This window comes from Rhipicephalus sanguineus, chromosome 2, assembly GCF_013339695.2.
Source record: "Rhipicephalus sanguineus isolate Rsan-2018 chromosome 2, BIME_Rsan_1.4, whole genome shotgun sequence".
Taxonomy (NCBI): domain Eukaryota; kingdom Metazoa; phylum Arthropoda; class Arachnida; order Ixodida; family Ixodidae; genus Rhipicephalus; species Rhipicephalus sanguineus.
The window spans coordinates 102,819,171-102,837,405 of NC_051177.1; the positions used below are offsets into that span (position 1 = coordinate 102,819,171).

An 18,235-nucleotide genomic window follows, 5' to 3' on the forward strand; every position below is an offset into this window, starting at 1 on the left:
TCCCTACCCTACCACTCCCCCCCCCCGGTCAGATGAAGGAACCGCCCCCCCCAAAGTTGGCACCTGGATCCGCCCCTGATCATTTGTCGAGAGAAGAGGGAGCGCTTTTCAGCTGACTTTGAGAATTTATTGTAAATCCAGGCCGTGCGCATCGCTATAATATTTGGCTCGCGTGTTCTCGAGAGCCTCGACTACCGATCGGCAGCACTTTTTGAGCATGCTCGAAAAGTGTTGCAGGGCCCCTTTAATAAGAAATTATGTCATGTACGACGTAGCTTTCGAGCTGATTGCAGTTTCAAGCTTTAATTAATGTTATACGTATATACACTGAAACAAAACATGTTATAAAAATTTCTATTAATTGATTATTGCATAATAAAGGACCCTTGACAGCGAAATCTTTTATGGCTTTCTTACTGTAATTTGTAGCCTTGTGACTGGTAATGGCGAAATTGAATCATAAATGCTCTGACCTATCGTATAATTAATGCTAGCATCATTGATTGTGACCAATTTTAGCGTCACTTCAAAATGCCCGCTTGAAATTGTAAGAAACTAGCGCCCCATAGCGAGGGAGCGCCTGAGACCACGTGTGCCCAAGCTTTGGGGACACTGAAAGCGCAGTTTTCAAATGAGGGCCCTGCACGTGGAAAGAATGAAATCATGTGGGTGCTTCTGTATGAGTTAAGCCTATTAAGAGTGTGTCCCCTCAGGAAAAAGAAAAGCATTCCCGGCTTAGGCAGCCAAAACCACCTTGAGAGCAGCCCGACAACAGAGCGAGAGGGCCGAGGAACAATAGCCCTCGTCGGCTGCCAGTCGTGGTTTTGTGTGCGCCCCACGATTGTTCTGCAGCGTCGACAATACTCGCTTTTCTTTGGAACGTCACACGGGGCCTTCATATATGTAATAACAGTGACAATGTCGCGAGGCGCTCTCAACTTGGATGAGCACTCACTCTTACTTTAAAAGCAAGTTAAAATGCCTTAGAGGCAACGTTCGCCACTAATGATCAGCCAGAGGTGCTCACGTATGCAGGACAATCAAACAACACAAACATCGCAAGGTTTCGATTTTGGTGTAAGGGGCCCCTTAACAGATTGTATATTTCAACTTATGGTGGTAGATTGCACATGATGTACCACATTGAATATAAGCGTGCAGTTATATTATCGATGTTATACCTTTCAACCTTGTAAGAAATTAGTTACATTTGGTCAGAAAACGTTTTAAAAAACATTTTACTTGATCTTAGTTTATGTCGCAATTTGGTTTTTCTTCTTCATTCAACCGTAGACCCCTGTTTCAGTCGCAGAGTTTCGCATCCACTGCCTTTGCCTTTTATTGCATGTGCACAGCTTCAAAGCGAAGAAGGCGAGGAAAAGGAAGTGAAGACTGTGTACTCCCTCGGACAAATGGAGGAAGGCGCGTATCACAACCTGCTCACCACGATACCCAAGTATGTGTGCCGCATAACCTTCATTAATTGAGTGCTGTTATGAAACGCAACCATCTCCTGACAGCTCTGAAAAGGTTCATAACCCTCAAAAAGCGAAACAGGCTTGAACATCTTTATTGTCACATAATATGCTCTCAGTGCATTTCGGAACCACTTAATAAACTAGTTTTGCTATGCACTAGTACTGCCAAGGATGCTGGTATAATTGTAGATGCAAACATAGTGCTATTCCTAACTTGACGAGTTTAGGTACAGCGTGAAATTTCTGCGTTGAACCTAGCGTATCAGGAATGAACCTACTCGCCTACATCAAGCTGTCATCAGTAGTTCTCAGTTTCTAAGCTATCGTTTGCTGCAGAGAATAATTCATTTCATTGTCCCTTTTTAAACATGGAGAAATAGCTTTACCCTTGATGTTTTCGATGTTATCTGTGGTTGTGTAGAATAAACCACAATATTCGTTCATAGTTTATGTTTGCATTCAGCGTATTGTAGCATTCACTAAGCAAAGCTATGTAGAGGTTGGGCTTCTTCCACATTCAGCTGTTCTTCTTCTGGCATGTATGCCAAATAAGTTTCCTCTGTTCCAGACTAAGTGCACCACACACACTAATCAGCATATTGTTGTGTGAAGGGTTTCAAGTGGGTAACTTGCATGATGTCAGTCTTGATAGAGTGTCATACATTAGCAGTGAGGCATGCTATTCTATAGTCGACTTGACGCAGACGGTCAGCAATGAAGAAGGGCTCAGTATAGTGGGCGAACAGTTTTTGGCACAAGCCACAGTTACACGCAGGCTTCAATTGCAGGCATGTGTAATAATATTTCATTGCGCGGGCACGCCACCTGATAATACAGTTTTGTCCTGGATCAAATTCTTTTTTCCACACTGACAGTGTCGTCGTAAGCTGACTGCATGCAACTTTCTTGGTTTTCAATGAAACTTATGTGAATATTTAAAGTATAACAAATGCCAACTTGCCTTTCCTAACAGTGAAAATGTGTTCACTCTCACTGCTATTTTTAAAGTACTTTTCTTGCAGCACTGCTTATGTGCTGTGGTTGAACATGCCAACGACAAAAGCACTTTCTCTTTCGGCCTTTAGGTATTGGTACTTTGGTCCACTAAAGGCAAGAGCTGCATTGTTCTTTGGAGCCCTCAAGGTAATGCTTTATGCTATAAAACCATTTCAGACTCTGTCATACCGTGTTATTTCATCATTGTCATTGGATAGCTTCTGTAAGATAGAAAATGAGAGAAATTTGTAAAGGTGGCTGAAGAGAAATTTTAAATTAAACTGAATTTCTGGATTATGTTTCTGAGATTTTAACTAGATCATTGTTATAATGAATAGATTTTTTGGTACTATGCAAGAAATGACGTGAAGACGGGGACTGTCCCTCTTGTGAAGTCTGTGTACTGACTGTCCATGACTGATGTACACTTTCAAGGTGTTTTGCAGAAACACTGCAAATTATTATGCATTAATAGAAAAATTCTAACAGAACCATCAATTATTATTGTCACTGACAGCATTCACTTCTTTGTTGTCCACTTGAATTCAATGACTGTTCAGGCCCTTGCACGATAAAACACCACATATCATCATTTGTGACTGTTCAGGGCAGTTTTTTTGTAATTGTGGTGGCGATCATTGTTAACAGTTTCTGTCATAATTTTATATACACCACCATAACTTTTGGTTCTATTGGAGTGAGTGAAGGAAACAGTAGCGTAGTGGTTAAAGGCAACATTTTCTGAATTAAAATACTTTCAAATATCATGAATACTCTTATGTACAGTGATTTGCGCTGTGGTGCTGTTTTATACCTAAAATTATCTTCAGCTTTATTTAAGAATACTAGATCAGGAACTATGTAAAATAAAAGTCAGGTTAGCTATTCAACTGAGCCACATTTTCTGATGATGTAATTGGTCTTGTGAAAAGTTAATCAATGACTAATTCGCTTAGTTTTATCTTATATGGATGTCCGTCACACTTGAAAATTTATTTTTGAAGAAATCTTCACTTTTTCTCGGAAACTGTATTTCAAAATAGATTACATAAGATCTTTTTAGAAACACCTGGTCTAGATAAAACAAAAGTGTCGTGATTGCTTTTTGCCATCTTTATGTGTCTGAAGATGTGTTGCTGTATTCAATCGATAAGTTACGCTAAAAAAGAATCCTGTCCCTCTACAGTTTCAGCATCCAAAATTTTGAGGTATTGTTTATAGGCCTTACTCTTTTTAGGGGCGAAGCTCCTTAGGGTGTGGGTCGTTCCCTCCTCTGTAGTAGTATGTGTGTAGCCAGCTCTAGTTTAATGAATTGCTCACTAGATGGCGTTTCATGTATTTCTTAGAGCTCTAGTTTAATGAATTGCTCACTAGATTGCATTTCATGTATTACTTAGTTGCTGTTTAAAGGTGACAGATGGCGCTTGTATAATGCGAATGGCGCATGTCATTGGATGCCTGCGATCGTAAAAACAGCTCGCTCTTGGCGCGCTTTCTCTTTCGCTTGGGAGCGGACACTTTCCTTGCATTTCACCGATCACAAAGCGGTGATAATGAAGGGACCACGTAAACCAAGAATACAATAAAAGTTTGATGTTTAATATATACACGGTGTTTCACACTCTTTATATATGTAGCGGGCGAATTTCACGGAAGGGTTTCACGGTTTACCGATGATTCCCTCCGGAGCTTTGCCCCATTCATCATCATTTACCCCGTTGATATGCGCTGTGATATTTTTTTCTTTCCCTCTTTCAGGGTGTTCCAGAGACAACTGTCGCTAGACTTTCCTACTGCGAACCGTGCAGTGGTTGCTCACGGTGTTTCAACCAAAATGCACTGGGCGAGGTACAGCCACCCCCTAGACGTCACTGGTGGTCTTCGCTAATCCACAGAGCGGCTCCACAGAGTAAGTGTACTGACATTCCAAAATTTCGTTGTATATACTCAGTGCACATAACTGGAGCCACGTTCATCGAACTTGGAGATTTGATATACTCACCTCTGTAAGGAATGTAAAGCCACTGTGGAAAAACATAAATGCATTGTGCAATGTAAAGCGCACAAATTTTGAAAGAGCACACTCTCTAAGGTGACGCTACCTGGTATAATAATCTTCACGCACTGCCGCTTAACTTTAAATACACTATTCAATCTGTCACACAATCCTTATAGAAGGTTCATTGATGCGTGTTTTCTTAGTTGTAGTTGTAAAAGCCTGCAAAAGTAATGTGAAGGTTGGAAAATAATTATAAGTTTTTTTCATATGATGCTGAAGTTGGTTCTAAAATGTGAGACCAGGCACCATTGAAATCGTGATGTAGAGGAATATTAGAGGAAAATTTGTTTACCTCATATAACAATAATGCCAGTATGGTGTCGTTTATCGTTTAAAAATACGCAAGAGTGCTGCATACAGTTCTAATGAGGGTTTGGACCTTCATTTAAAAAGGCCCTGCAACGCTTTTTTGAACATGGTCAGAAAATGCTGCCGATTGGTAGTGGCGGATGCTGCAAACATGTGAGCCAAACATTATAGCTCAGCACGCAGCATGGAATTTACAATTAAATTTCAAAGTCAGCTAGAAATCGTTCGCTCTTCTCTTGGCAAATGATGCCATATACTCAAAATCAACTGTATCACATACCCAAAAGCGCGTGGACGTGGCCGTTGACTCATTTGAGCAACATGAGCCGGCATAGTTCCCGCAACCGCTGCAGTGTGCCACAATGTGCCTGCTCCGCGCTCTACAGAGAGCGCTCATGATCACGCTGAAGGTGTGCCACTTGTTGAAAGAAAGAAAACGAGAAAAGAAAGTACTACTCAGGTCATGAAATGCGCTGATGCATGGACGTAGCTTCTTGCCTCCTTGTCACGCACCACTGTGTAGCTTTAAGTGCGCTCGCTTGTATGAAAGTACAGAGAAAGCACTCAGAGCGTGTGACATATCCGTGTAACTCCCCTTGTAGTTTAGGGATTCTAAAAATTTTTGCCGCAATCGATTCATGAGGCAGTGAACTCCATTAGTGAGGTCATTCAGTGATTACTTGGAAGTGTTGAAGGGCCCCTTTGACACATACAAAAAGACAAGTCGAAGTGTAATATAATAATAGTTGTTGGGTTTTTGCATCCCAGAACCACAATATGATTATGAGGGATGCCGTAGTGGAGGGCTCCTGAAATTTCGACCCCTGGGGTTCTTTAACAGTGCACCTAAATCTAAGTAAACAAGCCTCAAGCATTCCGCCTCCATCGAAATGTGGCCGCCACGGCCGGGAGTGCGATCCCGTGACCTTCGGGTCAGTAGTCGAGCGCCATAACCACTAGGCCACCATGTGGGTAAAGTCAAAATGTGATGTCAGCTCTTATTATAAACTAAACATTAGCGAGAATTGAAGTTGCAATGCTTCTCTTACGCTTTGTTGTTTGTAATCTTTCTACGCACAGAAAAGTTTATGTTCTTAAACATGATAAAGAAGGAGAGCCATTTATAAAGAAAAAAATGAAATTTTGTTGGCACGAAAAGATGCAGTTGTTGTAGCCTTGTCACCCTGAAGCTTGTCATTTGTGATTTGCGTTACAGACGAGTCTCAGGTTGACTACAGCAAGCTCATCAACGAGGACTGTGGGTCTTGGCAGGAAGAGGTCACAGAGCACAGCCAGCTCGATGTTTCAGCAAACGCACAAAAGGTGACATGGCCCCTTAGTGTTCCTTGTCCTTGTATGAGTCAATCTTAGGGGCAGTACAGTAAAGTGACTTTTATGCAAGAATACAGAAGCTTCAGTGTTGTAGCTGCTACACAGTAGCCCAGGTGCCAGGATCTCCAGGTTGGACCGAAAGCAAATTGCACTTTAGCTCAGTGGATTTCCGCACTTAATCAATTATAGCTTGTCCAGCTTTCCCAGACTTCAAAATCTCATCCTCAGTGTTGCTCGGTAACTTTCAAAATGCTTTGACAACTCGCGAAACAAAGAGAACCTGCATTATGTGGCAAATTATGATCAACTGTTGTTTCTTTGCTTATTCTGCTCCTGCCTTTCGTAAGTACTGCAAGGCACGAATGCCAGCAATGTAACAGCTAATCTCAAATACACTAATCCTAGACTTTGTTGTTTCGTACTTTGCCCTTTCAGGATCTTCATGCACTGCAGTTGAAGGCCAGTACCACCACTCTCTGGAAGGTACCAACTGTTCTCTGAATGGTAAGTTGATGTCTGCTTGTTGTGTGGGCCTTGAAACATGTCTGCCGGAAAAAAAAAAGTGTTGTAATGGACCATCATGCTGCCATTATCATCACTGTTTGTTATCACACTTGCTTATGACACTTTGCTTCTAAACATCATGTTTTTATAAATCATTGCAATGACCTGTCACTATGGTGTGGCACACTCACGGTATGGTAAACTGGGCAAGCAGTGGCAGGATGTGACGGAAAGTTAGGTGGTTAGACGAGGTTATGAAGTTTGAAGGGTCGCCGCTAGCACAGAACTTGGTTGATTGGAGAAATATGAGAGAGGCCTTTTCCCAACAGTGGGCATAGTCTGGCTGCTGCTGACAATGATGGTAAACTTTATGCGCGGCCTGCAACTAGCTGCCATAGCAGCTCTCACTAATAACAAGGCTGAGGTTCTGCTTTCATGGCCCATTATTTCCATCACGCTTCTTTCAAGCTGCAATTGAGTAGTGCACACATTTGATGCAACGTGTTTGGTTTCTCTAGTACGCTGGAGTCAAGTAATTTTGGCAATATGGACGCAAACATCGTCTTCTATTAAAACCTCTTCCACGACTCTTCCCTCTGGGGTCATCCCCAGGAACATCTCCCATGCAGTCTCTAATAATTAACTGGAACCTGAAGGGACCAGGAATGTGTGTTCCGTTTAACAGGAGTTCTGTTTACTGAGAGATGAACAGGGGTGTAGAATCCAAGTACAAAACTAATCATATTAGAGGCAGTTGTTCCATTTAAGCAGCAGTTTTGTTTGAGAGATTTCTGTTTTTACTGAGAGTCTACTGTATTATGACATTGCTGCTGACATTATTGAACACAGAGCGCAAGCTTTCAATCACGGCAATCACAGAGTCAGAATTATGTGTGCGTTAGCCTTCTTTACCACCACAACTAGTGTATTACAATCGTTAAGAGTGTTCAAAGAAAATGTTTAGACAACATCAACACACACAGAGAAAACAGCAATTAAAATTGTGTGTACAGAGCAGCTAGCTTTAATATGCCAAGATGGTAAAAATTCAGGCTTCGGGTTGTACAGTGCAGGGAGAATGACGACAAAAAGATGGGCAACATGACCAAAGGCACTTTGTGTGGCATTTTGTCCTTTCTGTTGTTCTTTCCCCTGCGCTATGCAACATGAAGGACTATTGTGCCATGGGCATTGAATGGACATGTTAAAAGCTATGTAGGAGCTATAGAACCTGTTATGCCACATGACAAGCCCACTTGCAGTTTTAAAGCCAAGCATATGTTGTTGCCATCTTTCATCATTGTCCCTCCTTGTTGTAGCACAATGCATGGTCTGAAGCAAAACAAACTAGGTCATATTGTTAAACTAGCTTAAAGCTGTTTCCTTCTGTTTTGTCCACAAAAAGCCTCCAAAGGCATTTAGGCAGTACAAGTGAAGTACATATCACCCCAACACCAAATCTTGGCTCGTGAAGCCATTGTGGACTACTCCAGTGGGTCACAGGTAGGTGCTAAAAAGTTTGTTATTACAGCTGTCAGAACGTAAAAATATTCACTGGCCTATTTAATTGACTGTAAAGGGTGCATTTCTGTGAATACGAGCAAAGAATTCTCTTTCCGAATACTCAGCTTCATTTACACACTCTTCCACCCGCCATGATAACCCAATGTCTAGACGTGCTGGTGAAGACGAGGTCGCATGTTTGATTTGATCGGAGAGGAGGTGGGGGATGCAACAGCACTTGTGTGCTTAAATTTAGCTGTGCATTAGATAAAAAAACCTAGATGGTCAAAATTAGTCTGTGGTAAGCCAATATGGCAGGCTTCCTTATCAGATTCTGATTTTGCATGTAAAACCCAAGAATTTGTTTAAATAGAGTTTCATGCACTCTGTTAAAGTTAAAGGGATACTAAAGTGAATTAATGAATCAGTTTAGATTCATAAATTATACTCTGAAAACACTAATGACGTAAATTTCACTATCCTACGTATAATTATAGAAAAGAAAATCAAGGTCAAAGTATCACTTAAATTTCGTGCGAAAATCTCTGTACCTGACATCATAAAATTCAAAGTGAATTTTTAGTATCTTGGCGATATATTCGCTCAACGATGTTCATTGACACATGGTATGGTAAGTCTCTGGCTGCCTTCAGAGGACAATGCACTTCATTTTTACCAATTAGGGTCTACGTAGGCTCTAGCATAGACCCCGTCAAGATCTGTGACGTGATGATGATTGGTGTGAGAATTTCAAAGCAGCGTCGCCACCCACATTTTGTTTTTGCGTGTTTTCTCGCTTACCAAGCGTCTTCTCGCGGCAAGCGTGGTGATTTTGGTATTGTTATAGAGTACTATACTATTACGAGAAAAATGGTTTTCCTCTTTATGTCCCTTTAAAGACTTTATTGCTTCGTGCAGTGCTGGGCCATTCTGTAACGACACGTAATTACTACATGATCAATGAATTTGGTGGGAATATGCTGGCCAACAGTTGCAGAAGCTCTTTTTATCCATGTACTAGTAGGTTGTTTGAATGTATGTACATCTGCCAGTTCATGCATGTATTACACAACAAAATCTAGAGTGAACAGTGACTGGGAAAAACTGGAAATTTGTTTTCTTTCCGCTACTTTGACTGTCGTCTTTGGTAGGTACCATAACCATTAGCTTAGGCACACAAAAAGAGGCTTGTGTTACTAATTACAGTTTAATCTTAACGTCTCAAACACTCCATCAAGATGAGCCCCTCTTCGGAAATAAAAGTTTTTGTTGCAACCTCTCGATTATAAAAATCTATTATGCTGCAGTACTCAAAAAATTTAGCAGCTGTTCAGTGAGTGACTAATATGACCTCTGTGGTAATAGTGCTTACCTGACACTCCTTTTAGTGGTTTTACCTTGTTCAATTCGTTGAGTGTTTTGTTGTTAATGTGGTGCTTTCTCAGGGGCATGCTTTCATGAAACATCACTAAACAACTATAGTACGTGACTCCCTGTCGTTTAGAAATAAGATATAAAAAACTGAAGCTGTAAGGTTTCTCTAGGCACCACATGGTCAGGGCCAATTGCCAAGGGAGCTTTCAGGAGCAGAGAGAGGTGTGCAGAAGTGTTCTTATAGATTTGACGATTTGAGTGTGTGTTGCAGTCACCTTGAGTTTTGCAAGCAAATGAGAACCAAGAGTTGCTTTCTTTTTCATCCCATGTTTATGTTTTTTAAAGCAATTTGCAATTGTACTGACATGCACAGAATGAGAGGCATGTAAGTACGGTTATGGGCAAATGAAATTCAAACAAGAAATAGCAAAGTGCAACAGCTTTCACAAGCAATAACTCGAGAGCACAATCTTGCATCGGTAACTACTATGCAGTTGCAAAAGATTGTTTGTGCTCCATACTGAGTGTGCACGGAGAAAAAATTGGGGGACCCTTAAGCTTCGCATTTAAGAGTTGAACGCGATAGCGAAATCCGGCCCCCAGTGCGCACTTCAACCACTAAGTGCATACTATTAATGTGTATTGTTACACACGCACACGCACGCACACGCGCGAATTTTACAGGCTTCGATCTAAAGCAAGAGTCGCATGGCCTCCAGATACGCCGCGCGCCGGCCCTCTCGGATGCCATGAAAAATCGAGACATATTCTCACAATGCCTCACAGATGGCAGCACATTATCTAGCGTTTGCTGCGTTGGCTTGAAATGTTTTCCGCTAGATGGACATAGTGTCCATTTTTAGAGCTGTTTGAAAGTTCGTGTGTGTATTTAGCGGCGATGGCTGCACTATCCCGGCGTTTTTCGACGTAGTTGATGGCCTCGCGAATGCGCCTACAAATCACCGTATGGGCTCGTTTTCGTCGTGACACCTGCCGAACAAAATGAGTCTCCTTTCACTACATGACATTTATGTAGTGTTTTTTTCCGAAGCAGCTGCAAGTAACATCGTGGCTTTGTGGTAAGACACCTGCTTGCCACGCGAACGGCCCGGGTTCGATCCTCATTGGGACCGAAGATTTATCGTTTATTTTATTTGCTACTTTCTCGATTTTTCGCTCACGGATGATTTTTTGCTCACAACCAACGGTGCCGACGCCGACACCGGAATTTCTGCGACACGAGCTCTCTAACGCTGCCGCGTTAAAATGGTATGTTATCTGACGAAATGACATTGCAAAACATAAGGGCCGCACAGCTCTAAGCACACTTGCAACACATTTCTTGAATGCAGTATTAGCTCAGAAAGAGGAGTGTATTATTATGCTTAGAGGCTTGTAACATATTTGCCCACATTCCATGCACATTTCCTCGTCTCTAGCAATAGATGTGCTTCAGAATGCATAAAACATTGCTTTTGTGAACGTTTGTGCAATAATTTATTTGAAAACTGTTACTTCTTTTACAGCATGGCAGTCCAGAGAGCAAGAAGACAGTGTGCATAGACTCTGTTGAGTACAAGGCGGATCGTGTGCACCTGAAACTTGTTCCTAGTATTTTGAATGTGTACCGACACATAAATAGCTAACAGAGGGGGCATATTGCCCAAGCATTATTGGCATGTCTTTTTTTCATTGCACTTGATTTCAGTTCAATTTATTTACGAATACTATGCACTGAAAGTGCTGTTAGTGATGAAGTGAGGTCCATTTGTATGGCCTTGCATGAAAGAAATGTAACTTCAGCTTACTGCGCTGTTGACAAATGTTTGCGCCTTAATTCTGCAGGAAACCATGTCTTTTCTAACTATACTTCTGACTATGCTGCAGACATTTATGTAAGCAATTAAGAAGTGCTGTTTATACATGTATACGTTACTTTAAACTTAAGTGTGGCACTGCTACATAGCCCATTACTGTGCATGCTATTGGATTAAGAAAACGACATTGGAGACTACTGCATAAATTTTGCATTTAAAAGTAAATAAGTGCAAACAACACATCTCGCTTACATTAACTTATTTGCATTTTTTACTTGTGAAGTCTTTCATCTTGAACTGCTATGAGGCATGCTTGTCATAGCTCACAGGGCAGGGCTTAGAGAAGTAGTAAAAACATGTAATATGGAAGAACCAGACAAGTGAATGCAAGCAGAGCATAACAAGATGGTCATTTAACAGGGGCGTAGCCAGAAATTTTTTTCGGGGGGGGGTTCAACCATACTTTATGTATGTTCGTGCGTGCGTTTGTATGTGTGCGTGTATATAACGCAAGCAAAACTGAAAAATTTCGGGGGGGTTCAACCCCCCCAACCCCCCCCTTGGCTACGCCCCTGTCATTTAAGTACATGCTCTCTGGATAGCTTTGATGAGACCTAGAAATCGATATGTTTCAAGACAAACATTAAGGCGAAGATCGATGGGCGTTCGAAATGATGAACAGTGGTGTAGCAAGGGAAGTCTCCAAGCATTGTCGAAGTTGACGATAAGAAAGTAAATTTTTTATTTGCCAAAGTGCTACCGCAACAGTATGAACCGTGTCAGGGGCATCATGGCTCATCCTGTCAGCTCAAAAAGTTCATGTCTCAGTGTGGATGACAACAAAGAGCCCTGGAAATATTCTTGATAAAATGAGTGATTGGTGTGGTAAGGAAGGACAAAATGTACACGTTGGTTGCTTTTCATGAAACTGGGTGTTGAACTGCATTATGCAACAGCTCAGGAAATCACTGTGCGTTGTACAGAGGCGGTGCCAGGATTTTTTTATGGGGGGTGGGGGGCACCAACAACAAGCGAGTTCCTTTAGGGGAGCAGGAAGGCTGGGAACTTGTGCACTGTGCTTTAAATATGTTTGCCCTAGGGGTGACAAAGAGGGGGCAGTGGGAAATATGACGGGGGCAGCTGCCCCCCATGCCACCGGCTGGTGCTGCCCCTGGGGCTGTAGCTGCCGTGCATAGCTTTGCAACTACAGTAAATTACCGTAAAATGCCGAGCAAGCGCCCCCCTCCCTTTTCGGGAGATCTGAAATAAGTGCCAGGGACCGAGCAAGTGCCCCCCCCCCCCTCCTCCTCCTCCCCAGCGTCCACTTTTTTTTCAAGACGAGCATCGCTTGTGTAAAAAGAACCACAAGAATGAGTACACTGAATGCATATCTAATGTTGTTTATAAATTTCTTTTGTCATGTGGCCGGTCGTATATTGGTCAAACCGGTCGCTGCTTCAGTGGTTTGACAATGACGAGGGAAAAAAAACAGTAAATGAATAAAGCATTTCATTAGAAACGTGGTTGGGCATTTTTTTACATATAGCGGCTCTCCCACCGCCGTCTTGAATTTCCGTCCGGGACTGAGCAAGTGCCCCCCCTCCAAACATGGTCGGATTATCCTTCACCGTAGAGGGGTCGCTTGCTCGGCATTTTACGGTATGCGAATTCAAATCCAGGCTTTACTGGAAGTGAATCCTGCAGTTTGTGCAAGTGAGCTTCTGGCCTTCTTTTTTTTTCTTTTCTTTGTGACAGGCACCGAAGCCATGGTCTGAACCTCGCAGTTTTTCTTGCAGACTTTCAAATTTGCATATTTTCTCTTTTTTTGTGTGTTGGCAACACTACTACATTCTATCAATCAATGCCCTTGTTATGTACTTCGATTCTGCATGTTCTAAATTCTCCCTTCCGTCAAATGAATGCTTCCCTTGGTGTGGTATTCGACGTCAATTTGTCGTCATGACAGCTGGGCTCATGCACCACAGGCATGTGCCCACGATTTTGTAGAGATGTACGGCTCATGCACATTTAGATATCTGTACGCTGTCATTTATATGCAGCCATGTCCAGAACTTGTCGTCTCCTTAATCGACTATAGGATGTAAGTAACGTATCCCTTCAAGTTGTGCTTGTCAGAATGTCAGCATAGGTGTGCGCACAGGATGGTGAGGTGGGGGGGGGGGGGGGGCTAATCGTCTAATCGGGGCGCCATGTCTAACCTATACCTTTGCTCATTCGTACATGTCTCAAGCGCATGGTTATGACCATGCAGGTTTTTGGCGACAATGGCGGCCGAGAACCCCTGATGTTGCATTCCAAGAACTGTTTACTTCTAACCTGTACCCCAGGAAAGTCGGGGACCAAAGGCAGGCCGTTGTCAGAAGCATGCCATCGCCTTACTTTCATTTTTGCATCCGTTGCGAAGCTTGTTTGCTTTCGGATTCGACCGGGGGGGGGGGGGGGTGCGCTGTGGCAGAACTTCGCCCCCGACCCAATGGAGAACTCTGAGCACTTCGACGAATGGGCGTATGTCTTCGCCTCAGAACCGTTTAGAGCGACAAGCGAGGCATATGTGACCTGTGGCATCGGCGTGTAACATACATTCAAAAGAATGCGGGTGATATACCATGGCCGTATCGCCTAACTGGGCCACCGCAATTCCCTCCACATGGCGCTAATGTCGCGCGTGTAGTATTCCATTGTTCGTTATCTGCCTTAACCCGTCAGGATTTCAGTGCACGAAGAGCCGAGCGTGTGTCCACGCGCTGCAGATTTGCGCGAGAACATGTGGTGAGACCAGGTCGTATGCACGGTCGCATATCACCCTCGCGAGCATACATATCGCGGCTCTGTTGAGATAAGCATTTGACGTCGTCGTGAAAGCCTTATCGGCTGATTCCATTCAGCATTGTTTCACTCATGGGGATGGGCGAGAGAGCAGCAACATTCCGGGGCCGGCGGTTTTTCTCCGTCCGCCACGCTCCGGCCACATGTCGCTGCGTTATATGTCCGCCATAGATTATGCTAGAGATAAGCGAACACAGATGAAAAAGATAGTAACGTAAGCAAAAATAAATAAATAAATGTCAGCTGACGTTAATGTATGTAGTGGAACAAAGAACCGACGCATAACTACCAGATTAGACAGAGATTCCAGACGCATTGTCTGCCGAACACGTGTAATGCAGTCTACGGGTACGGATATATGGCTATAGCTGTCGCTCTTAGATCGCTTGTCTAGTATTATTTCTTTTCTTTTTTTTGGAGTGACAACGGTGACGTGGTGTCGGCCTGGCGTATAATGTATAAATCAAGCGGCCGACTTTTATAATGCGAGAAACAAAAAGAAACGCAAAGAATTCGTCCGGGAAATCGTGCAATTTGCTGGGAAGGGAGCATATTGTCTGAACCGCTGCACCTTAGCACTGTTCTTTTTCTTTAAATTACATTTAACAAAGACGAGGAATAATACATGCGTATACATGGGCGTCGGCGGAATTTTGTCTTCGGGGGGGGGGGGGGGGGGGGGGGTGGAGCGCTGGTGTTGCTTGCGGCGGCGGGACAACGTGTTCCTTTTGCACATCCCCCCCCCCTGGCGACGACCATATATATATATATATATAAATATGGTCATTATAGGTACACAGCTATGCTTAAATGCGATAGCTGGTCCGTGCCACTAATTAGTGGTGGGAATAGAAACTGGCTCGTTATGGTATCCAACTAATTAAAGCAATCAGTAGCCTTGATGTTGCATTGTGACGGTTGCATTTGACTGCCGCGTGATTATACAGCGTTACCAGTCAGAACACTTGAGTGCACACAAACAAGCAGAGGGAGAAAACAAGCGCTTACATGAGATGACAACAAAGCGCTTGTGTTGTCATCATAGGCGTGCGCAGGGTTCCCCATCAGGGGGGGGGGGGGCGAAGGTTCATCGCAGTACCCCCCACCCTACTTAGTCAATGTATGGGGCAGATTTTGCGACCCCCCCCCCCCCTTTTAGATGATTAGGGGGGCGGCCGCCCCCCCCCCTGCCCCCCCTGTGCTCACGCCTATGGTTGTCATCTCCTCCCTCTGTCCTCTGTGCGCGCTTGACAAGTGTGCTGCTATGCACAACCAACTCGCCCCAAAAATCGATGCTCTTGCCATCCAATGTTAACGTGTGGTGCAAAAAAAAAAAGTGCTGGTCGTAATGCGGGCTGATTATCGCGTTTTAATTGTACACGAATAATAGCCCCAGACAGTTCGTCCAAAATTACGGGGTCAACTTAGTGCCGCAAACATTGAAAGCTTATGCCGTGTTATGTTATGAAACTAGCGGCGAGTGCGTCGTCAAGCCCTAGCAAGCGTTTCGAAAAGCCCCTGTACACTAGAGAAGCAGTATACGATTCTTATTTTCAGTCGTGTCATGCGGCAACAACTTTCGATGCAATGCATGAAGGAAGCGGAAGAATAAGAAGTCAGCAGTTGAAAAAGTATAACGAGGAATCGAGGACAAAAGAAATTAGAGAGTGCCTCTGAATGCACATATTGGCGGCTATATATTAAAAAGAAAGCACGCGTGCTATGCAACAGGGATGTTTTCCCGGCGTACATTTGCGAATTCATTGTCTGGCCAGCTCTTGTTAAGTCAGCTATACGGCTCGTCTGATTGGTTCACAATGTCACCATAAGAGAATTTGATCGCTAAATTTGTTGGGGTTCAAAATAGCAGCCCACAGGGTCCTCAAACACGCGGCCCGCGCCCGCAAATGACTGCCTTCGTCCCAGTCCTTTTATGACCTTGTGACTTAGTTTTTGTGATTTTGCTAAATTGCACTCGCATTATTTTCTCGCCTATGTCGCGATTGCTAACGCTTTGTTCGGGCATGCTACGCAGACGTGACTGGCCTCGAGCGTTTTTTTTCGTGAGACACCCCATGCAGGTGGAACACAAGCTCTGTTACGAAATCGGCGTCAAGATTTTAGTCATTCTGGATATCGGTATCGATACGTTCGCATCCTCTGTCGCGAAATCCGATTCAGAAATGACCCATGTATGATATGTGGGAAAAGCCCGCCTCTTTCAAATCTTTTGTTCAATCCTCCACCTCCCCCCCCCCCTTTTTTTTTTCTTTATTGTGAGGTATGAAAAAAAAGAATAGAACCTCGGCCCGCACCATAATAATATAGCAGGCAACCCCCCCCCCCCCCCCTGGACGACGTTCCTTGCAGTTGCATCGTTCTTTTGGCACGTAAGACGTCATAAACTTTCTGGTTTGTTTCTTTCGTTTTTTTTTTAGTGCGACAGCATTCAGATGCCTCATCGAACGCGAAAAGTGACCGTCGGCATCAACACAAGTGATGTAAAGACATCGTGTCATGACGTCACCCTATGACGTCATTACGACGTCATCATAGGTCAACGGAATTTATGACATGATGAAGTCACATGAAGTGCCGTCACGTGGTGTCGTCATCGTATGCCATCATCGCTTGGTCAAAGGGGGGCTGATTCCGGAGGCACTGCAAAGCCACGCGAGGTGCAGAAAACTTCCAATGCCTCCGATCTCGGAGGCAGTGCGAAACCACGTTGGGCGCAGAAAGCTTTCGGGGAACGGGGGATCAGTACAATCGGGTGAGAAGAAAAAGAAGATGGCTTTCGACTTCAAGTCGCAAATGCATACGGGACCGCGTGACTTTTTTTTCTTTCATTTTTGAAGTTCAGAAAAATCGTAAACGGCGCTTCATTGGAGACACGTGTTCATGGCTCTCATCGTAGTCACCGTGTCAGTGTTTTGCAACTTGGGCGAAACGTTTCGCTCGCGTATTCCGACACAGCAGCTGCGCAGGGATTACGCGTGTGCTCTTTCGTTCGTTGGAATTCCACCTGCACGTGCGTCTCATCGGTTTGGCATTCAGCCGCTGTTCGGTCGCACGGTAGCTGCATCACGCCGCTCGCAGATGCGGTGACGCTAGAGTTCCATCTGCTGACGTACTTTGTGCAGAAAAAGAACGGCGTGCTCATTAACCATACAATCGTAAGCGAGCCATAAACGGTTGTGTTACTATCTATAGTTAACCGTTGCATTGTTGTTATTGTATTATGTCGTGAATTTTTCACTGACCATAGACGTTCACGCGCAGTCCTGCATCATCGTATTTCATTCGTCAGCCGACGTCGAAGAGAGCCTTCGCACTCTGATCCATACGGCGCCTTTCCTTATCTATACTTTAGCATCATGAGCTAGAAATAACAGACAACGAAACCAAAGAATCATGGTTATTGCAGGAATCAAGCGTGTCCTTCTATAGCAAGCTTCTGGACTTGGGCATTTTCTTTTTTCTTTGCTGGTAACGTAATAATAATAATAATGATAATTGTTTGGGTTTTGCGTCCCAAGACCGCGATATGATTATTAGGGACGACGTAGTGGAGGGCTCGGGAAAAACATTTCGCCTTCATCGAAATGCGGCCACCGCAGCCGGGGTTCGATCCCGCGATCTTCGAGTCGGCAGTCGAGCACCGTAACCACTAGACCACCGTGGAGGCATTGCTGGTAACCGTGGTTGTTCAATAAAAAAAAGAATGTTTCTACCTGTAAAGGGAAATGAAAGTGTAACAGTGAATCAGTTTAGACTGATCAATTATTTTGTGAACACTCTACTTTCATTAATTTCACCATCGTAGGTTTATTAATTGAAGAGAAAAGTAAGGTCCAAGCTTACTTTTTCTTTTAATTTCGCGCCGCAATCTCCGCACATTAACGTCAGCGTGACGTCGTGGATTTCAAATTGTTTTTTCGTTTTTTTTAAACACAGTGGCTCAACAAGGTTTCCTGAAACTTGGCAGTCAAGTCTCTTGTCCCACTCAGATGACA

General features: G+C 43.7%; 1 protein-coding gene across 1 annotated transcript in view; it reads left to right on the plus strand.

Moving 5' to 3' along the window:
• The window catches only part of LOC119383494 (acylglycerol kinase, mitochondrial), a 17,343-nt gene extending 6,126 nt beyond the window's left edge, over positions 1-11,217 (plus strand). The window contains exons 9-15 of the mRNA XM_037651660.2: positions 1,356-1,456; positions 2,564-2,621; positions 4,233-4,383; positions 6,059-6,165; positions 6,610-6,678; positions 8,084-8,181; positions 11,082-11,217. Coding sequence (XP_037507588.1) covers positions 1,356-1,456; positions 2,564-2,621; positions 4,233-4,383; positions 6,059-6,165; positions 6,610-6,675 — 483 coding nt within the window. The 3' untranslated portion in view covers positions 6,676-6,678; positions 8,084-8,181; positions 11,082-11,217. The remainder of the gene's footprint in view (positions 1-1,355; positions 1,457-2,563; positions 2,622-4,232; positions 4,384-6,058; positions 6,166-6,609; positions 6,679-8,083; positions 8,182-11,081) is intronic.
• Positions 11,218-18,235: the final 7,018 nt, after the last annotated feature.